The following is a 22,624-nucleotide window of genomic DNA, read 5'->3' on the forward strand; positions in this document are numbered from 1 at the left end:
AGTTGTATGATGAGAGTATGCTTCATTTTGTAAGAAACTCTAATAAGGTGGCCACACCACTCTGCATTCCCTCCAGCAAAGGATGAGAGTTCCTGTTGCTCCACATCCTCGCCAGCATTTGGTGTTGTCAGTGTTCTGGATTTTAGCCATTCTAACAAGTGTATAGTAGTATCTTACTGCTGTTTTAATTTGACTTTCCCTGATGACATATACTTTTCATATGTTTACTTGCTATCTGTATATCTTCTTTAGTGGGGTGTCTGTTAAGGTCTTTGGCCCATTTTTAAATTGGGTTGTTTATGTTCTTGTTGTGTCTTAAGAGGTCTTTGTATATTTTGCATAACAGTCCTTTATTATATATGTCTTTTGCAAATATTTTCTCCCAGTCTGTGGTTTGTCGTTTTATTCTCTTGATAGTGTCTTTCACAGAGCAGAAATGTTTAATGCTAACGAAGTCCAACTTATTAATTCTTACTTTCATGACTCATGGCTTTGGTGTCTTATCTAAAAAGTCATTGCCAAACGCAAGTTGTCTAGATTTTCTCCTATGTTACCTTCTAGAAGTGTATAGTGTTCTCCACTGTATTGCCTTTGTTCCTTTGTTAAAGGTCGGTTGACTCTTTCTGGCTCTCTGCTCTCTCCCAGTGATCTGTTTGTCTTTTCTTTTGCCAACATCACTCAGTCTTGATTGGCGGAGCTTTGGAGTAGCTTTGAGCTCAGATAGGTCAGTCCTCCAACTGTGTTATTTTACAGTATTATGTGGCTGTTCTCGGTCTTTTGCCTCTCCATGTAAACTTCAGAGTAAGTTTGTTGATTTCATTCGGATTGTATTGAATCTATAGATTAAGTTGGGAAGAACTGACATCTTGACAATGTTGAGTCTTCATATCCACAAACATGGAGTATCTCTCCATTCATTTAGTTCTTCTTTGATTTCTTTCAACAGAGCTTTATAATTTTCCTCATGGTGATCTTATGCATATTTTGTTAGATTTGTACCTATTTCATATTACATTACATTTTTGCTAATGTAAATGTTATTGTATTTTTAATTTCAAAGTCCACTTGTTTAATGCTAGTATATAGGAGAGCAACAGAATTGTATATATTAACTTTGTGTCCTGCAAACTTGCTATAAATTGCTTAGTTTCAGGAGTCTTTTGTTCATTCTTTTGGATTTTCTACATAGACAATCATGGAAACATTTGTGAACAAAGACAGTTTTACTTCTTCCTTCTCAGATGCTATTCCTTTTCTTTTCTTGTATTAGTGCATCAGCTAAGACTTCCAATATGATGGTGAAAGGAGTGGTGAGCGGGACATCCTTGCCTTGTTTCTGATCTTAGTGGGAAAACTTCAAGTTTCTCACCTTTAAATATGATAACTTTTGATATTTTGTAGCTATTCTTTATTATGCTGAGATACTAGTATACTGAGAGTTTTTTTTTTTTTTAATCATGAATTGTTGGATTTTTAAAATGCTTTTTCTACCTTTATTGATGTTTTTGTGTGATTTTTCTTCTTTAGCCTGTTGGTATGGTGGATTAGTTGCTTTTTGAATGTTGAACTAGCCTTGCATACATAGAATAAATCCCATTTGGTCGTGGTTTCTAATTCATTTTGTACATTGTTTAGTTTGATTTGCTAATATTTTAAATATTTTGTTGAGGATTTTTGCATCTCTGTTCATGAGAGATACTGGTCTGTAATTTTCTTTTCTTGTCATGTCTTTGTCCGCTTTTGGTATTCAGGTAATACTGGCTTCATAGAATGAGTAAGGAGGTATTCCCTCTGTTTCTTCTGAAGTGTTTCCTCTTATTTTTCTTCTATTTTCTGAAAGACGTTTTGGAGAATTGGTCTGATTTCTTTCTTAAATGTTTAGTAGAATTTACCAGTGAGCCCATCTTGGCCTGGTGCTTTCTGTTTTGGAAGGTTATCAATTATTGATTCATTTTCTTTAACAGGTAGAGGCCCATTAAGATCACCTGCTTCTCTTCCTGCTTTTAATCCCACTCAGTGTGTTTTTCATCTTTCATTTTAGTTTTCATCTCTTTTTTTTTTTTTTTAATTTATGGCTGTGTTGGGTCTTCGTTTCTGTGCAAGGGCTAGTTTTCATCTCTTGAAGTTAGAATTGGGTCTTTTTAAAGTATATTCTAAGCCTCTGTTTAACCTTTTGAACATATGAAATGAAGTTATAATGACTGTTTAAATGTCCTTATCTAGTAGTTTTGACACCTGGATCAGTTCTGGTTTGGTTTCAAGGTCTAAATGACTTGTGGGTGTTTTCCATCATTTCTTATTTCTCTTGTTTTTTAACCGAATGGTCTTGTCTCCTTGAGTACCTGATTGTTTTTGATGGATTGCTGGACATAATATATGAAAAAAAATACAGCTAGTTTGAGGCTCTGTATCTTAGCTTCTTGCAGAAAGAATTTATGTTTGCTTCTGGTAGTTGGCCAGCCGTGGGCACTAGCAACCCCAGATACCCTGATCCAGTCAGGGATTGAGGGGACTCTAAGGTGGGTCCAGGGCTTCCCTGGTGGCGCAATGGTTAAGAATCTGCCTGCCAATACAAGGGACACGGGTTCGAGCCCTGGCCCGGGAAGATCCCACATGCCACAGAGCAACTAAGCCCGTGCACCACAACTACTGAGCCTGAGCTCTAGAGCCCGCAAGCCACAACTACTGAGCCCACATGCCGCAACTACTGAAGCCTGCGTGCCTAGAGCCCGTGCTCTGCAACAAGAGAAGCCACCGCAGTGAGAAACCCGCGCACTGCAATAAAGAGTAGCCCCCGCTCACCGCAACTAGAGAAAGCCCACGCACAGCAACGAAGACCCAACACAGCCAAAAATAAATAAATTAATTAATTAATTAAAAAAAAAAAGAAATTATGTTCAACTTTAAAAAAAAAAAAAAAAAGGTGGGCCCAGTGCCTGTGAGGGCTCTTGTGTTTCCAGTTCATCTTCCCTCCTTGGTCTGGTCCTTTGGGTTCCTGCTCTAAGCCTAGAAAGTTTGGCAACATACCCCTCCCTCCCACCTGAGTAGGCTGTATTCTTTTTTTAAAGCAGAAATTTATTAAAATCCACTCGTAGTGTTTTGTTTTGTTTTTTAAAATTATTTGTTGTTATCTGAAATTCAGTTTTAACTGAGTATCATGTATTTTTTTTTTAAAGTCCTTATCGAATTTGTTACAGTATTGCTTCTGTTGTTTTATGTTTTGGGTTTTTGCCCATGAGGCCTGTGGGATCTTAGCTCCGTGACCGGGGATCGACCCCGCACCCCCTCACTGGAAGGCGAAGTCTTAACCACGGGACCGCCAGGGAAGTCCCCACCTGTAGTGTTTTAAAGAAAACAGTATATAGAGTCTCCACCTTAAGGCTATTGAGTCTGTTCTCAGAAGTACTTAGTAACGGGACGGAATTCTTTGCTCTTCTCCCAGTAAGATCCTTCGGTTTATGCCCTGAAACAATGCATCTATTTACACCGTTTTGTGCCTCCAGCCCAGTAAATATCTCACTTCTCACATGCTCCACTGGAGTTGTCAGGAGCTGCCTTTTGTAGCTCGGATCCTTCCCCTCGCTTTTCTTCTTCTCTGATCTTAATTCTGCATTGCCTTCGTTACTCTCTGATATCTTAAAAATATTTTTTTTGCAAAATTTGCCTGGTCTTTCTTGTCCTTCTCGTCGGGAGGGTGGTGCAGATGAGCCGGCTGTGGCCGGAGGTGGGGCTCTCCCAGGCCTCGCGTTTGGAGCAGAGCCTTCACAGCAGACTGCCTGCTGTCCACTGAGGTTGGCTTGACGGCACCTCAGCTTGCCTTGGGCCAAGTGCCCCACGTCCATGCAGATTCCACCCCAGCCTCCCTTGTGTTTCCTCTCTTTCTTACGCCATTATTCACCCAAGATTTCAGCCTGTGAAGCTGACTGTCTTGGCTGTTGTCCTTTCTTCCATCCCTTTGGTCCATCGGTCATCCCCTCCCATTTCCACCTCTGCCTCCTTAGCTCAAGCCTATGCTGTGTCTCCTTTGGAATATTTTGGTTTCCACTGTATCCCGCACTCTGGTCTCTCTTCTATACTTGCAGATATTTATGTTCCTGAAAAACAAATCTGGTCATTGCATCCCTCTGCTTGTACACTGCTGGCCTCTAACTCCCCAGAGCTGCATCCAGGCTGCGTATGTAGTTGTCAGGGCATTTGCACCCTGACCCAAACTTCCTCTTGCTTCGTCTTCTTAGTTTACTCGGACCAGCAGTTTCTTGAACATGCTTTGCTTCCCCAGCGACCCAAATGCTCTCCTCCTCTTGTCAAATCCTTGTTATTTTCCTTATCCTTCAATATTTAACTGTTACTCTTCTGGCATGGAGTGGGGATGCAATATGCATTGTTTAATTAATAAATAGAGAAGAAACAGAGGGAGGATGTAATCATTTGTGTGCCATTTGTGATCCTGAGTAACAGTGAAATGGTTTACATGAGAGAGTAATTTAACAGTGCATGAACAGCAATTTTAATAGATGAAGTTGAAATGAATGTATGAAATAAATATGTTTGAAAAAATGCATTTAATTTCTTAGGATTGAGGTTATATTATGTTCTTCTATTTTTTAAATGTTTTCTATAATCTATGCTTTTTCTGTTTTTTGTTAATTTCTTCAGCTGCTAATCCTAAGAGGACACCATCAGCCAATCACCGCTGTGGCATTTGGAAATAAAGTGAGTCCGCTTCTCATCTGTTCTGCATCACAAGATTATGTCATAATGTGGAACCTGGATGAATGCAGACAGAAAGTCCTTCAAGGTAAAGGAAAATTTTAAACACATTTAAAAAATGCACAAAGGGAATGACTCGTTCTTAAATAAACACAAGAGGGTTTGGGATCATTTTTGCCTTGGTGTGCACGCTGCTGTCGGTCAGTTTCCAGCCTGTCAGCACCGCCCGGCAGGGTCTTCCGTGCAGCCGTCACACAGGCGTGGAGCCCGCCCGCGGGGAAGTCCACCTGTGCGGGGTCTTGCGGGGGCCGATGTGCTGACCTCCTGTGACATCAGAGGGGAGAAGAACCTCCATCCAGAGTTGAGTTGGGCCCAGCTTGTGGCCCTTTGAGCTCCCTGTCTTCCCTGGACAGTGGGTGTCTAGGAAACCCGGCCCCTGGGATGTGCTGAGAGGTTATAAGTGATCGGACTGGCCTCCTGGGACACAGGCAGAGGGACCCTCAGGTCCCCCAGGTTGTGCGTCACCTGTTCCTCTCACGTGGATCCAGCGCAATTCTCGGTGCCCTGGAGCTGAGGAAAAAGATCAGGACACTTTCTTCTCTTTTTCTTTAAAATTAGTCTTTCTTCTGAGAATGCCAGCTGCTTGTTGACTGGAATCTCAGCGGGTTTGTTCATATCTAACTTGACACACTCTGAACTGGAGGCCATTGTACGTGGCAAGGGTGAGACCTGTGTTCAGAGAATCTTCGGTGTGAATTTCGTGTAACTTTAGAAGTTTGCTTTGTCTGCCGCGTGCGGAGGTCAGAGGTGAGGACGAGATGCGCCGACCCCCAGCGCCAGCTGCTCTCACCAGGCTGGCGGGTCACCGCCGCGCCGCCCGGGCCTCTCCTGGCGTCCCCAGTCCCGCTGGCAGCCCGGCGCCCTCCCTCCTCGTCCTGTGTCCCGTGTGCATCTCACCCCCCACCGCGGCCGCGCTCCTCGGGCTCGGCCAGGCCGCGTCAGGGGCCCTGAAGTCGGCTCTGCCCGTGTTCGCGCCGCAGCCTTGGTGTGGCGCCTGGTCACCCTCACGCCTGTCAGGCCGAGCGACGTCTCCTCGCCCCTCCTGGTGTCCGCTGAGCTGTGGGGATGACCGACTCCTGCCCGCCCCCCCGGCCCCCCGTGGGCCCTACAGCCGAGGCCACTTCTGAGCCGGCTGCCTGTGCCCTGCGCTCTGAGGGATCCCGGCCGCCCTGGGGTGGGGCCCAGGCCACAGCTCACCTCCTCGTGGGACGTCACCCCTCCCTTGTCATCTGTCCGCTCACGTGACGGTCCCTGAACTCTCCAAGCCTCCACTGGCCTCAGTGCCCACGCCTGCCCCCCCATCCCGCTGGTCTGTCCTTTAAGATCCAACTGGATGTCCCCTAGACCCGGCTCTGTGTTCTCACAGGGATGTTGCCCTTCCCAGCACTTTCACAGCCATGTTACGTGTTCAGTCTGCGGGCTTGGGCCGGGTCAGCTCTCCACGGGCCGGGCCTTGAGCTGCGTGCCCCAGTGGCAGGGCCTGTCTGCTCCCTCCTAACGTCCTGGTGTCCTAAGGTCCCAGCCCCCGGCCCAGCCTGTGTGCAGCAGGCACTCAGGGAGATGGCAGGGAGCACCCCTGACATATTGCTTGTTTGTTCCTCTTTGCTGGAAATTAAGATTTCGGGAGCCTCAGCATTCAAGTTGCTGGATCGTGTGCCGTGATGAGCAAAAGCAGTGGCCGTGAGGTCAGTCGTAGACCATTCACCGTGCGTAGACTGCACAGCGCACCTGTCTGTACCGTGGTTTATCCTTCTTTTCTTCCAGTGGCGCTGTAGTGGCTGCGTACTGAGATTGTGGGTGTGAGAGTGCAGGGGATCACACGGGGCTGCAAGCAGTGTAACTATCAGCACGACTGAAGCTGTGTCCACAGCTCGAGTTCATAATTAATTCTCGCACAACCGGTCCGTGCGGGCCTCCTGCTTGCTCACATCCGTGTTCGAAAATAAGATCGCCCTGGTGGAGGTCGACCCCGCCGCCCCGGTGAGGTCTCAGCAGCGCCCCGGCCTGGGAAGGGATCCGTCAGTGCTGCCCAGGTACAGTCTTTCAGGAAGGATGTGTACGTGTGGGTTTATCACTCGGGAGAATTTAGATTCCTTTTTATCTTAAGAAATAGAAGTAAAGTTTAGTAAACTCCCAGCTATACCAGCAATAAAGAAATTACTGCTCACACCGTGGCTCCTATCTTGTTTAAAACTAAATGGCTTGTGGTTTATTTTCATGTGAAACATTATTTCAGGATAGAAGGTAGACTTTACAACAGCACTTTTATTAAAAATATAAATTCATTTTTTAGCAGGATAAGAATAAGCTTGATGGTTTTCCTCACTTCCAAATGCTGCACATCCGTATCTGCATGAATTAATTGTCCGAAACTGCCTTTAAGATGCATGTCTCCTTGAAATAGCTCCGTCATATAAGTTTGCTCTCATAGACCAGTTTTGTGTTTTTATTTTAGCTCCTGTGTCTTATCGACTCCTCCGCTGTATTTCTGACTTGTTAAGGAAAAATGTACTAAGCCGGCTACTCAGAAACAAGCTGGTTAGTATAATGTAGTCTGAAATACAAAATGCAGAGGGGTTCCTTGTCTGAGTTACCTTTGTTTAGCTTCGCTCTGCCGTTTTGTGAATTCATGTTCATCGAAGTGCAAATTCAGTGTTTTCTTCTTCCTTCACTCCTTCCTTTCTGTGCCTCTCGCGTGTTTTCACACGGTGTTTGTGGTGGGGAATGTGCCGACATTTCTTCTCCTGAGTTGGGTATAATTCATAGGAATTCAAAAACATGAAAAATACTGGTGGTGGTTCTTTGGTGGCCGGCACAGAGTAGACTTATCGTGAGAAAAGTTTGTTCTTGTTTCCCTTTGCTGAAGAGTTTCACATTTTAAAGCAAATCTCAGACATGATGCTACTTTACTTCTGCATCCTGCATGTGCATTTCTTTTTTTTTTTTTAATTTTTAAAATTATTTAATTATTTATTTATTTTTGGCTGTGTTGGGTCTTCGTTGCTGCGTGTGGGCTTTCTCTGGTTGTGGCGAGCAGGGGCTACTCTTTGTTGCGGTGCACGGGCTCCTCATGGCGGTGGCTTCTCTTGTTGTGGAGCACGGGCTCTAGATGCATGGGCTTCATTAGTTGCGGCACGCGGGCTCAGTAGTTGTGGCTCACGGACTCTAGAACACAGGCTCAGTAGTTGTGGTGCACGGGCTTAGTTGCTTCGCGGCATGTGGGATCTTCCCGGACCAGGGCTCGAACCCGTGTCCCCTGCATTGGCAGGCGGATTCTTAAGCACTGTGCCACCGGGGAAGTCCCTGCATGTACATTTGTAAAGCACACTGACGTTTCCTTACCCAGCTACGGTGCCAGCATATCAACACCGACAGGGAGTCTCTGGCGTCTTGTATTAGCCAGGCCATATGCTAACTTATTCCCGTCTCGAAAATGTTTTCTCATTGTTTCATTCTGAGCAGCATCCAAACAAATCTACATGTTGCTTTTTACGCAAGAAATAATTTTACAATTAACTTCTATTTTAAGATGGTAGATTTCATTATATTCCACTTACTTCCATTGTAAGAATCATTGACAGTGTTTTCTTTTATTCCCTTCAGTAACCAAACCAAAGTCGCCATCAGTAATCAGTCTTGTTAAGTCTCGTATCGATCTGGTTAAAGACGAGTGACGCGCCAGGTCACTCCCTGCCTCCCCCGAGTCTCTCGTCTCTCTGTCTCTCGTCTCTCTGTCTCTCTGTCTCTCTGTCTCTGTCTCCATCTCTCCCGGCCTCTCTGGTGCCCACTTCTGGTCCCTGCAGCTCCGGACACGGGCCCTCCCCACTCCCCTCCCAGGCTTCTCCTCGGGCAGGTCTTGCTGCCGCGTGGGCCATGCCAGCAGCCCCAGATCCTCGCCTTCAGGACAGACATCCTTCCTGAGCTGCAGCCGGAGCTGTGTGTTCGCCCTCAGCCGCGTCTCAGTTCCCGTCACCGGTGTCCCCACGCCCCCTTCTCCCCTGAGCCTCCCTGTCTGCCCCTCTCCTGGCTCGGTGACGGCCTGTGGTCCATCTCGCGGGAAAGCTAGGACGGTCGTCCCCGCCCCCCTTTCCTTCCTGAGCCTCCTCGTCTGCCCCTCTCCTGGCTCGGTGACGGCCTGTGGTCCATCTCGCGGGAAAGCTAGGACGGTCGTCCCCGCCCCCCTTTCCTTCCTTATCACCTGCATCTGGCTGGTCAGTAGGTCCTACAAAGTTGTCTTCTTTACTGTGCACCTCACACGTTTCCCCGTTTTTGCCTCTCAGCCATAGTCTCAGCGAAGGCTCTCATCACGTCACGTCTCGAGGTGCGTTGTCATGCCGTGTCCCACGACGCCACACCCGTCAAATATCACGTCACGTTATGTCACATCGCGTCATGTGTGGAATATCACATCACATGGCGCACAGACCCATTGACTCAGCAGGTTGTCGAGGGCTGTTCCACGTGCTGGGCACCGTGCTAGAGCTCAGGATACTGTTGAAGCAGCGGGACGGACAGATCCCCGCCGACCCTTGGAGCCCACAGTCCGGGGCAGGGGTGGACGTGTTGTCACGAGCCATGCCGGCCGGCCGTGCGGGCTCTCCCCCCAGGACTTGACAGAGGCCCTAGTGCGGGTCTGATGGGTTCAAGGACGTGGAAGCCTGAGAGAGGTGGGTTGAGCCGAGCTCCCCCAGGGCTGGAGCCTGGTCTCCTGCAGGGGTGAGTGTGAGAGTGGAGGTGCCCTGTGGGGGTGTCCTGGGGGGGCCACTCAGTGCCCCGTCCACCCCTGCACTTCAGCTCATGCTCCCTTATCATCATTGCTCCTTTTTAAGAAGATTAAAAAAATTTTATGTACAATTTTATTTTTCTTCTGTGGGAGGGTCAGTCTGAACACCTAATGCAGGTATTGCAAGGGAAATGGGAGTCACTCCACTCTAAATAGCAGCTCCCACAGAGAATTTTAAATTCCTATGTGGTCGTTAGAAAGTCTTTACTAGGTATGTAATATGATCTTATACTTTATTGATATGCTTAAAAGTCTGTTTTTCATATTCTTTTAAAAAACATTTTCTGTTCGTTTATTTCTTGTTTCTTTTTTTCATTTTTTAAAATTGAAGTATAGTTTTTTTTGCATTTTATTTTTTTATACAGCAGGTTCTTATTAGTTATCTATTTTATACATATACATATAGTGTATATATGTCAATCCCAATCTTCCAATTCATCACAGCACCACCACCTCCAAAACTGAAGTATAGTTGCTTTTTACAATATTGTGTTAGTTTCAGTTGTACAGCAAAGTGATTCGGTTATATATATGTATGTATACATCTATATTCTTTTTTTAAAAATTCTTTTCCATTATAGTTTATTACAAGATGTTGAATATAGTTTCCTGTGCTATACAGTAAATTGTTGTTGTATATCTACTTTATATATGGTAGTGTGCAGCTCTTTGCTTGTTTCTTGTGTGTATTTTTTGTTGTGGTAAAATACAAATAGCATAAAATTTAGCATTTTAACCATATTTAAGTGTACAGTTCATTGGCATTAAGCAACTTCATATTGTTGGGCAACATAAAAAGTCTTTTTGAATCATTTTCTTATATAATACCAAAAATAATTTTATGTTATGTATAGATTTCTTATTTGGGAAAACTTGTGACTAACAAATATTAAGTAAAATTGCTAATAGTTAGAATAATACTAGGTTGTTCAGACAATATTCCAAAATTCTAAACATGTTTTCACTCGGAGAAAATTACCAGCAGGGTGAACTCTGTTAAATGTGATGCTGTCTGTCTTTTACGCCTAAGAAGGTTAGCTTGTTTTGTCAGCCACGCTGATGACCTTGTTCCCAAGAGTAATCTGATAGCGTACCTGTAATGTAATGAAAGCTGTTATGAAATGAGACACGTGATTTGCTTTCTTTTTTTTTTTCACCGAATTCATTTGTTTCTTTAGCTTTTGTTCTTTGATATGTTTTACTTAGATCACCCCTTAAAATGGAATTTAAGAATTTTTTAAAATTTTATTATTTACTTATTTTTTTATTGAAGTCTAGTTGATTTACAATGTTGTGCCTATCTCTGCTGTACAGCAGAGTGACTTAGTTATGTGCATATATACATTCTTTTTTTAATATTCTTTTCCATTATGGTTTATCCCAGGAGATTGGATGTAGTTACCTGTGGTATACAGTAGGACCTTGTTGTTTATCCATTCTAAATGTAATAGTTTGTATCTACCAACCCCAAACTCCCACTCCATCCCTCTCCCCCCTCCCCCTTGGCGACCACAAGTCTTTTCTTTATGTCTGTGAGTCTATTTCTGTTTTGTATATAAGTTCATTTGTGTCATTTTTTTAGATTCCAAATATAAGTGATATCATATGGTATTTGTCTTTCTCTGTCTGACTTATTTCACTTAGTATGATAATCTCTAGTTGCATCCATGTTGCTGCAGATGGCATCATTTCATTCTTTTTTTATGGCTGAGTAATATTCCATTGTATACATATACCACACCTTCTTCATCCATTCATCTGTCGATGGACATTTAGGTTACTTCCATGTCTTGGCTATTGTGAATAGTGCTGCTGTGAACATAGGGGTGCATGTATCTTTTTGAATTATAGTTTTGTCAGGGTTTTTTTTTTGTTGGCTGTGTGGTGAGACTTGTGGGATCTTAGTTCATTAACCAGGGATTGAACCCGGGTCCCGGCAGTGAAAGCGCCGAGTCCTCACCACTGGACCATCGAGGAATTCCCTACTAGTATGTGTCATCTTATTCCAGATGACTGTGCTTGCTGTGCTGTGCTTCACAACTAAATGATACTTAGATTTTAGAACAAAACCATACTAAGAACAATTGTGTAAACAGTAAGATTTATTACAGAGGTTATAATTTCTCTATCCAGGGAGTGGTGAAATTTTAAAGCATTGACTTTTTATGACAGTTTTATGTGTTGTTTAGAAAATATTCATATGAAAAACTAAAGAAGATTACTGATTTATGTCATGCTATAATCTCAAAATTTGCATCCCTCTACCTACAAAATCTTAATAGAAATAGTGAAAAAATTATATGTGATGAAGAACATCATATATTTTAATGCTTCAAGCATTTGTTAAAATAATATGCAGTTATATATTTATGAACTTTATTCTAATAGTTTTAAGACTTTCTCATAATCAAGTACACTAATGTGTCTCTAACTTTATTGTCTTATCCTGAAATTATTTTCCTGTTGGCCTTATTTTTCTCGGAAGAGGTTTATCCCCCTCACTGGATGCTGAGCTGGAGAGAGGTTTCCTGGTCCCCTCTGGGTGCATCTTTATTTCCAGTCCCTCCCAAGGGCCTCTGGGGTCCCAGCTCCCTACTAGGTGCCTCCACACCCAGTGGGTTCACTGGATTTTTGATGGGAATGTGTCTCTGTGTATCAGGTTTGAAACAGAACTGAATTTCTTTGTTTTTTAAGAAAAAGAGAACTATTTTTAGAATTACTCAACGTTATGTAATTATCCATTTTCTAAAGCTATTTTATAATATTGTACAGAATATTCATATTGAATACCAAGTATTAAGTGTATGTAGAAATAAATAATTCTGGCAGAATTTTATTTTGTCTGAAAGCATCTTTGAGATTTGTCAGTATCTGTGGTGAGTTCATGAGGTACCAGTTCTGATCAATCAGCAGGGCTGTGGGAAACTTACAGTATGTTAGAAACAGGGTAAGAAGTTTCCTTGCCGTTAAAAGGCACTGATACAATTATGTCTTAGTGGCTTGTCTTTCTTGTCATTCTGTCGTGATAAACAAAAGCACGAAAGAGAAATCTGAGTTGGTTTAAGAGAATCGCCTCCCTGTTTGTGCCTGTCACTGGTCCACAGAGTGACTCGCTCCATGCTGCTGGTTTCTAGGGTCCCGTGGACAGAACTCCGCAGACCGCGTTCCCTGTGGCCTATTGCATCCCCACGTGGGCCGCCTCTTCCAGGTGACACCCCTCTGGCCAGCACTGTGAGGAGGGCTGACATTTTAGTCCTTGAGTATTTGAAATACACAGTAGTAAACATGCTGCAATCCAGTATCATTTAAGGAAGGAGAAACACGTTTTTGTTGTTTTTTTGTGCTTTTAGTGGCCTTGATTTACCCTTTTTGCTGGTATTGTTGGTTTGGCATCAGGTGTGAAACCTCTCCAATCCATAGGTTGTAAACTCATTCCACTTGTGTGAAATTGGCTGTTTTTAAGGAACTGTGTTCTTGTCCCTAATGAAATGGCGGTGTTAAAGATTTGCTCCTTCTTTAAACGCGTTTTTATGCAGCTGCTCGGAGCGTCGTAAAGGACCACCCGCTGGTTCTCCACAGTAAAGTCCGGTCATCGGGCTCCATGGCTGCCCCGCGGTGAGTGGACCGGCCCGGAGACAGACCAGGGGCCTCGGGGTGCAGGTGCGGGTGTGGACAGAGGCGGACCCATGGATCTCAGCATGCTGCCATCGCAGAAGTGGCAGCAGCAAGCACTTACTGAGTGCTTACTGTGTACGCGGCCTCAGGTCAGCCTGTGGTGCTGGACTGATGATGGTGAGAGTGACAGTCTAGGGGGGTGAGGGGAAGGCTGGCGACCGAGGTCTGGCTGCACTGCCCTGGGAGCACAGCCCTGCCCTGACCCCCCCAGCATTAAAATGCAGTGCGTTCGAAACTCGCAGCTCTGTTTGAGCTGGGCTGGGTGGGCCCCAGAGGCGAGGAAATCGGGAGCAGGAATTCAGGTGCAACAGAGCCTTGAAGTCCCCTGGTTCTGCAGGACCCCTACATTTCGCAGAGGCAGATTTGGCTTTTCCGTATGAAATGCGGACACGCCGCCACTCTCCTCCCACCCCAAATCTTGCCCCTTTATCTGTTCTTAACACAGCGACCAGACAGCCTTCTTACTGGGAAGACCCAGGGGGCCTCCCCCTCGGAACACAGTCGGGGCCTTTGGGAGGCCCCACCCATCCCCGAAGACCTCACCTCTCCTGTGCTCCCCTCCTGGCCCACTGTGGCCAGCCCGGCCCCCGGCCTGCCCTGCTCAGGGCTCTGCTCAGGGCTCTGCGCTGGCCCTGCCCTCCCTGGTGTGCTTCCCTGAGGCTCACGTGGGCGGTGCTCGGCAGGGGGACCAGGCCGTCGTCCCGGCTGCTCTTTACAAAAGTTTACATCCTCCGTTCCCCTCACCCGCACGGGCTCCCCCATAGCCCTTTCCTGCCTCACTCCTTTTCTCCGGCCCAACCACTGGCTGGCATGGTTTCGCTTGTTATCTGCTCTGTAAACTCCTGGGCCTGGGACAGCGCCTGGCACCTGCCGTTTTCTGGTTTCTCTGACCCCGTAAGACGGTGCCTGATGGGCGGTTGACATCCAGCTTGCGGGGTGAGTTCTGGGTAAGGCGGGGAGAGGGATGTGTGGCCATCTCCTCCATAAGCTCCAAGGGAGCCTGGCAGGAGGGCTGCACATAGAGGCTTATTCATAGACAAAGAGAAGCTGCCAAATAGCCACCAACTGTCCCCTGGAGGCCTGGTCTTCTGGTTCCTCAATGGGTTGAGCCCTTCCTCCCCCAGGTGGAGTAGGGCACTCAGGGCTGGGCACTCTTGGCCTCGTGACAGCACTCTGATGTCAAGTGCATCAGAATGCCTTTAATTCCTTTCTGGGACCTCAGCAATTTTCTCGGTGAAGTTTGGAAGAAGTCGGGAGACAGTTTTCATCCAGGCAGCTTCACTCTGAGCTCTTCTTTTCAGAAGTAAACATCATTTCTGGTCCCTAGGTTTGCTTACAGGTGAGAACATGCCTTTGCTCCCAACCCAGGGTCTGTTGTGCACCAGCACCCCCTCACCCTAACCTCCGTGAGTGCTTCACCAGCCGGCCATCTGTGCAGAGCAGATCCCTAAAGCTTACGGTTATTTGTAACTGTGCTGACTTCCTTCTGTTTTTCATATAATTCTAGCCAAATAATTTTTTTGAATAATTTTAGGAAATTAGATATGTAGTGTTATCAGTCAACTGAATATTTTTGTGATACTCAACATGCTTGCTTACGGAGTGTTTAATTAAAAAGTGGGCCCTCAAGTTTGAATGTTGGGGGATCTATAACTCATTTCTCCCTTGTTTTAGGGAACTGTTCAAATGGAACGGCTTAGCCGAGTATGCCTCTTAAAGAGGCGTTGAGTGGGCGGCCTGGGCTCAGACCCCGCGGCCTGGGCTCAGACCCGCGGCCTGGGCATGACCCTCGGCTCCCAGCCCTCAGGCTTCTCGCTGTAGAAGAAGTCGGGCCACGACGTGAGGCACCCGGTGGGCCCTCGGTGCCCGGTGATGGGGAAACACTGTTGTTACCTGTTTCAGGTTTCCTCACTAGCTGAGAAAACGAGCATCAGGTTAACAGGAGAGTCTACCTTTTATGTGCCGCAAGTGTGGCTTCTCTGGTCATGATTTATAAGAAGTGCCTCTCACGTGTTTAAGCAGGAGATGGACGGCTGCTGGCCTGTGGCTTAGCCAGCCATTTGTCCCTGGTCTTCAGTGACGATCAGGGACACCTGCTGTTTTTTCAGGTAAAATGTAGAATTTTAGTTCATGTGGATTTATGAGTGGGTCTTGTTACCAAACCAGGTCCGTTTGCCAGACACTGAGATGCCATGGGTTTATTCATGACGAGACGGGAGAGCACATCTCAGATTCGCTCCTCAAGGGTGGGGACTGAAGCCCCCGTAACCATGGGACCCGTACGTCAGAGGCGTTGTCTATAGAGGTGGCTAGGGAGTCAAAGATAAGGCGAGCTTGGTCGGGACGCGTTACCAGTGAGGGTCCTGACCAGCTCTTCCCTCACCTGCTGTTCTGTAGGACGAGCTCAAGGGTTTCTGTTGGTCACCCATTTCTGTTAACCCTGTGGGCATGGTTTCAGGACAGGCTTTTAAATCCTATGGGGCCTGGTTTCGGCTTCATTATGGTCCTGTTATTAGTTGCTAAGTGCAACTCTTGTTCCCTTCAAGACGAGGACAGACTAGAACCATGGCTTGAACTGGGGAATGAAATGATTTAACAAACCAGATTCCACTGAGCTCCGCTAGACCAAGAAGGGTGAGTGTAATTCGTGAGACCAGAACTGCGGGCATATTTGTGGCAGGGGCCGCGAGGTTTTGGGGGAGTGAAGTCGTCTTACAGACAGAACAGAAACATGGTTTGGAAGTTAGTACGTTTGTAAATAAACATTTTTATGAACGGAACAAGGCAAAGAACTTTTTTTAAGCAAGCAGGTTTGAGATGAGGGCAATGATGTTAAAATTACGACTCTTTGGCTTTGTAACCAGGACCTGTAGGTTCCTGGCCCTAAACCTTGAGATCTCGCCCCTCTTCGTGAGACTCCTGATGCTGCTTGCTTCAAAACTTACACTTAGTAGGTATTTTAACAACAGCTGAAAAAACAAAAAATCTTTCACTAGTCCGTGTGTTCTTGTGAACTATAGAGGAGGAACCAGGGGTCACGGGCCCTGGCCGGTGAGGAGGCCAAACCCGGCAGTGGATGAGAGCACGCCCCGGCCTCTCTCCGGGTTCCCGGCCTCGGCTCTTCCCAGAGTCTGCAGCCGGCTCCGGACAGAGTGAAGGAGCGGCCCTTCCCAAGGGCAGACCAGGGCCCGGGGGGCGTGCTTCTTGCAGCGTCTCTTTTCCTCACCCACCCAGCCTCCAGCCCACGTAATTCCAGGACGTCCCGTGGCTCCGCCGGGCTCAGTGCCTGTGTCGTGAGTACGCTCTTAAGGCCCCTCGTGCGCGTACACCGGGCAGCCCCCATGATGGGTGTCCACGGTGATTGCGTTGGTTGTGGACGTCTCTCTGTGGATTTTATTGTTGGCAAAAGGGCTTCTGCTGAATTAAGAAAATGCAGTGGATAGTCCAGCTCGTATTTTAAAAATGTGCTCTATTTCCATTTGGGGGAAAAGAGTCATCATTACCCACCTTTCCTGTTATCAGCACAGCATTTTACCCCATGCGGGTAGTTGGTTAATGGACATACAGTTCAGCTTTGAAAATAGGATTGGTCTCTCAGCGCTCACCTGGAAGGCAGGAAAATGGGTTTTTGTTTCCATCATCGTCTAAGAGAAATAAGAAAAGTGTATTCTGGATATTTTGATTGTGGTCAGTATTAGGTGCTAAATTAAAATTCCCTCCTGGAGGACCTGACCTCTGAGAGCACAGGCAGGTGGTGTGTCCCGTGTGAAAACCACGGATCACAATGATATTTAATTTACTAACGGGGTCTGTGATTATGCTTTAGGCTTAGAACGTTTCCCACCACACGCAGCTGTCTGGCCCGGGGACGTGGGGAGCCCAGCTCCATGCCTCCTCTTCGCCTGCGCCTGGCGCCGGGCAGACGCGGGGAAGGCTGGGTGGGTCTGAACGCGTCCCTGGGCGGCCCACCCCGTCTCATGTCGGGCTGACGGCAAGGGGTGTAAAGCCAGATCCTGGGGTCAGTCACTTCGGAAGATTAAAGTAATTAAAATTTCATTAAGTATTATGGAATTGTATGAAAACGAATTCTTATAAAAGGATGCAACTGAGCTGAGAACTCTTGCTTCTGGGTCTTGAGTCCTTCGTCTGTCTGGGCGCTGCTGAGTTGGCCCCCTTCCCGCGGCCCTTCCTGTTGGTGGGGACCTCGCGCCCCGTCCCTGTCCGCCCACCGTCCGTCCTGCCCCTCGCTCGGGCGGGAGCGTCCTCCCTGGGGGAGAGAGGACTGCGGGCCTGGGTTTTGCGTCCTGCGCACTGTTTCTAGAGCGCGTCCCCGCCCACACCCGCCACATCGGTCTTCGGAGGCGAGAGAAGACGTGTGTGCCACGTGGACACAGAGGAAAGCGCGTCCTGGCTGGGGTCCCTGGGGTCCCGGCGCTCACCCCGAGGCCACGCGTCTGCACAGGCCTCCGGCTCCGCGCTTCGTGTGCCCAGGCGGAGCTTAGAGGAGAAGGTCCCGTTGGGGTCCCGTTGTTGTCACCGGGAGTTAGGGGTCTTTCCTGAGGCGCCGGGCAGGCTCCTTGCGGGGTCTGCTCCGCGGCGCCCCTGCCTGCTTGGGTACCGCAGCCGCGCCGTCGGGAGCCGGGGATGCTAGTCAGTGGTGGGAGGGCTGGGAGGACGAGAGGAGGGTGTCCCGCTCCGCCGTGGATGGCGGGGGCCCCGCTGAATCCACCGCGCGTGGCCCGCGGCCTCTCGCCGCCTGGGGAGGTGGCGGTGGTGCGAGCGCCCTCGTTTGACGTGCGAGGAAAGGCCGCTCAGCGCGACGGGGGCGCGTCTGGAGGCCCGAAGGGACGGTGTGGGGCCCTCGGCGCCCAGGCGGGGCCCGCAGCGCCGTCTCTGCGCGGGGGGCGCGGGGGCGCGGCGTCCTGAGGAAGCGGCGAGGTGCCGCCCCTTCTCCGGCCTCGGTGCTTCGGCGAAGCTCCCGGAAACTTACACCAGAGGGCAGCAAAGCCATTTCGGATATTCTGCTGCTCGGTAAAGTTCAGCGCTCAGTTTTCTCGAGGTCATGTCACAGAGCTGCAATGCGCCCTTGTACGTCTTCCCCGGTGTTTCCGTTTCTTCCTGTTAGTTTTCTGACAGGTGTGATGTGGGGATGTTGCAACTCACTGTCTAATCTCTAAATTACCGTCTGTAATTCACACGCCGAGCCCACGTGAGCACAGGCTGCTGGTGGTGAGCCCCTTGCGACGGCGAGGATGTCTCCTAGCCCTGCGATTTCAGTCACGAAGTGTCAGACTCGGGAGATCTGAGGCCTTGGGTGGCCCAGGATCACGGCGCCCAGGACGCGGGGCCGGAGCCCTTCCCAGCGCGTGGCAGCGGCTCGGAAGCGCAGCTTTGCTGCAGCACCGGGAGCATCGCTGGTTCTCTCGCGCGTGTGTCTCCCCGTCGCCCGCCCGCCCGCGCGCACCCACCGGAGTCCAGTGGGCAGCCCAGCCCTGCCCTCGTTCCGTTTCGCACCACTTCTCGCAGGACCGCAGTGTTCATTCCCCAGAGTCCAAGAGCCCACCTCTAAGAAGCCTCTGGCCGCACGGCGCACGGGCTCCTCAGCGCGGCAGGCGGTGGCAGTGTCTGCGGGTGACTTAAGGGTGCCCCTCCCCGCCGCCGCTGCGAAGGCCTTTCGAGGTGGTCGCTAGGGCGGGATGGGACGGGGCCCAGACAGAAGCCACAGCGCTTCCCGCCGCTTCATCAGGACGGAGCTGACGGGCCGGGCAGCCCAGCGCTGGGCCCGACGGGGCGCGGGACCCCTCGTCTGGACGGCCGTCGCGCCGGCCAGCTGCATGACCTGGGCAGTACTGCCTTTCCCTTCCTGAGCAGACGCTTCTTTTCCTGGCAAAGGAGGGGATGGATGCAGTAAGTGATAACCGGTCCGTTATCTGCAAGTTTAGTTATTCTGATGCTGTAATTGCTGGTCAAGCCGACGGGTTACGTCACAGTTCAACACCTTCTTCAGAAACCATATTTAGCCTTTAGATAAAGTAAAGTAAAATCCACCTCCTTGGGCGTTGGTTCCCCTGGGCTGCTTGGCTCGGAAATGCCTCTGGCTTGCAGCGTTGCTTCTTCCTGGACGAGGTGCGGTTCTGGTGTTCTGGATGAAGGTACTAGGCCCTTCCTTCCTGCTCTGACCCCCTCAGGTCACGACGGAGCAGTGAGCCCTGCCCGCTTCCTGGGACGGACGCTGAAGGTGTGGTCGGTCCGCAGGACAGAGCTGGCACCGCGTCTGGTAACGGTGACCCCGGGGAGACTGTCGGGCTGTCAGCTGTCCGAGCAGAGCTTCTCCAGGGTCCCCGTCTCCCACCCTAACCAGGAGGCCGGGCAGCTGGGCAGCACAGTGACACTGGTCGATGATGGTTCAGGACTTTCTTCTGTGTGTGCGTGCGTGTGCGTGCGTGTGTGCACATACGTGACATGCATGCACGCACAGCACACAAGTACATACATGTGTGCACATACACACGTACGCACAGTTAAATAGGGCTTTCGTTTGTGTGGCCTAAAAATGACAGAGCGATTAATACTAAAACACTGGAATAATTTAAATATAAGTTCAATGTGATTTTATAGTACAGGTGAAAATATGCCCAAGGGATACTATGTGGAGGAAGTACCCTCTGGGGAAAAAAATGCCTTGTTTCAGTGAACTTATAGGAGATCGTTTGGCAATAGAATGGGAAAGGGGGGCAGGAAGACGACAGGAAAAGAGGTGATGACAGGAGACGCGGCTTCGATTCATCAGATTATGTGCTGGCAAAAAGCAGATTTTCAGGAAAGCTGTTAGCATTTATTTTCTATGAGTCTTGTTGTAAAAACGGACTGAATCCTGGGGAAACTAATCAGGAAGGGAAAGTTGGTTAGTTCCCAGGCCTCTGCAGGGCGAGGCGCTCGGCAGCAGTGAAGAGAGAGGGAAATTGTTTTAGGCCCTTAGTCCTGTCAACTTCTACCCCGTGACATGGGCTGTGCAATGAGGCAGCAGACACCTGACGACTATGTTTTAAAACAGGTTTAGAATTTTGGCTTGAATATGTTTACTGCCCAGTTATTTTAGAGTTTTTAAAAGGCCAGAATTCAAAACACTCATTACAGTAAAATTTTAATCATGTAACATCTTTTAGAAAGTCAGGAAGAAGAACCAGAAACTAAGCTGGTTCTAACAAAGTACATTCTATACATTTAGAATAAATAGATGTTTGGTGTTAAGATGAAAGGATTTCATATTTAGAGCAGTAGAGTTTTTATTGACATTTATTTTGTTAGTAATGATTACTGATTTTCATTGCAGGGCAGAGACACATTTCCTAAGCCTGTACAGTCTGTGCAGTTTTATTACATAGACGCGTTTATTTTGTCGTCCTCGGCCTTGAGTTTCAGCTGCTTGAGCATCACATCGACACCAGCAAAGGCGCCGTATGAAGGCAGTCGCCTCCTCTCAGGTCTGTCCTCTCTGGACTTGGGGCGCCGCATTTCAACAAGGAGTTATGTGTAAATAAAGTGTTTACATTTACAAACGCCATCCAAAATGTGATAATAGCCTCCAGTTACCAGAAATCCCCCTTCTCCACACGTGGAGCTTCCCTGTAAGGCCGTCCCTGGGCTTGGGGTGATCTTGCCAGTGGCTGGGGCTCAAGAAAGGGGGTCATCACCCTGGTTCAGCAACATATTTAACTCATTTCGTATGTAGAAGCATTACTGTATATAATAAGTTGAAATTACGGAATATTTCATATATATCCACAGATGTACGTGTGTGTGGGCTACTAAACACCTGCCTGGCCACACCTGACCTTGGCAGATATTAATGCTTTACTGTCTTTGTTTTCAAAACTTTTTGAGGAAACGAAACCTTGCAGAGAAGATTGGAGGCCTCCCCTCCGAGCCCCGTTCCCCCCTTTCCTCTTCCCGAGACCAGCGTGCTCGCTTCCCGTCCCTGCTCTGTCTTTGCTGCGCATCCAGGTGTCCTTGTGGTTTGATGGAGGGGTCGCGTGTGACGCGCCTTTCGTGCTTATGGCCGCGCTTGCGAGCGTGGCTGCTGTCCGTGGGTTTACCTGCTGGGATGTGTCAGGCGACAGGAACGCGCCACAGCTCTTCCCGGTTCCCTGGTGACAGACGCCTGGCTTGTTTCCGCCTTTGCCTTGTTCCAGTGGTTCTGCCCTGGGTCTCCTCCCTGCTCACGTCTGGCAGCGGGCCTGTGGGGGGCGCTTGGGCATCTCCAGACTCGCCTTCTCCAGCTGCTCTGCGCCCGTCGGGGGCGGGCTCGCCCTTCCCTGGAAGGCTGTGTCCGGGGTCTCTCCTGTCCTATGTTCTGCAGGGTTGGGGTCCACCAGCCGACTTCCTTCCTGTTACCGACTAGCCGCTCACCGTGTTCACACCAGTGGCGTTTCCTGGCGGGGGGAGGCTCAGTGATTCCACCCGGAGCTGCCCACCACCCCCTGCTGTGTGGGTCTGTCCCACTGCTTCTCACTCTACAGAGCAAGGTGGCTGCTGTAGCTCCAGGCATCGTGTCCGTGTTTCTCACAGCAGGATGGAGGGGAGACCTGGTTGGGCCTGCAGGCCTGGGACCCCCAGGAGCACACTGGGTGTCAGGGTGGCACTGGTCTTAGGGATGTCTGGGTTTGTATGTAAACATCAGACTGTGGCGAGTCACGCCAGCTGTTTGCCTCTTACCCTCCCCCTTCTCTCACTTCGGGCCTGACTCGTGGTGGGCACACAGCGTGGTGGGCCACGCGCACTGAGGACGCCTTGGCCCTGGCGCAGGTGTGGGGTTGGGCTGGGAACGCCTGCGCCCTAACCCACCGCCGGCAGGGGTGTCTGCACACCCCTTGGTCACGTGACTCTTCTTCCGAGACCCTTTCCTGGGCTGTTCTGTCCAGGTTGAATGACTGCTCTCGGCCTCCTTAGCCGTCCTGCTGGCTCCGGGCAGGCTCGCAGCAGGAGGCAAAGGGGTTTATGGAGTCTCTGCAGTCATCAAGCGTCATTCCCAAACCGCCCCTGCGACTTGGCCCGTCTTGTCCCTTGAGTCTGCGTGTGGCCCTTTCTCCGGGGACTGGGGACTGGTTCCCTGAGTCACCCTCCCTGGGCCTGAGACCGAGGCCCTGCATTCTGTGTCACCCCTCTGGGGGCCCACTCTGTGCCTGGCCCTGCCTGTCACGGCCCCAGACCCCCGCCTGGCATTTACCTCCCTGTGGACGGGATGGGCTGATGGCCTACTTCATCCTCACCTCAACTGCCCGAGAGGTTCGGACACGGAGCCCCCGACTTTGGCCGATCGCCCACCTGTACCTGCGTGTGCTCTGTCCTCGCCCCCCCGGGCCATGATCACGTCCTGGGGTTGCTAGTGGGTTCCTT

General features: G+C 49.1%; 1 protein-coding gene across 1 annotated transcript in view; it reads left to right on the forward strand.

Annotated features, from left to right (window-relative positions):
* Window positions 1-22,624, forward strand: part of WDR27 (WD repeat domain 27) — a 73,199-nt gene that overhangs the window by 20,253 nt on the left and 30,322 nt on the right. The window contains 13 exon segments of the mRNA XM_036872102.1: window positions 4,657-4,798; window positions 5,373-5,432; window positions 6,388-6,459; window positions 6,686-6,803; window positions 7,226-7,308; window positions 13,090-13,168; window positions 13,267-13,345; window positions 14,128-14,164; window positions 15,251-15,304; window positions 15,307-15,336; window positions 19,417-19,505; window positions 20,562-20,637; window positions 20,640-20,686. Of these exon segments, the coding sequence (XP_036727997.1) occupies window positions 4,657-4,798; window positions 5,373-5,432; window positions 6,388-6,459; window positions 6,686-6,803; window positions 7,226-7,308; window positions 13,090-13,168; window positions 13,267-13,345; window positions 14,128-14,164; window positions 15,251-15,304; window positions 15,307-15,336; window positions 19,417-19,505; window positions 20,562-20,637; window positions 20,640-20,686 (966 nt within the window).

The sequence above is a fragment of the Balaenoptera musculus genome, chromosome 12 (assembly GCF_009873245.2).
Source record: "Balaenoptera musculus isolate JJ_BM4_2016_0621 chromosome 12, mBalMus1.pri.v3, whole genome shotgun sequence".
Lineage (NCBI taxonomy): Eukaryota > Metazoa > Chordata > Mammalia > Artiodactyla > Balaenopteridae > Balaenoptera > Balaenoptera musculus.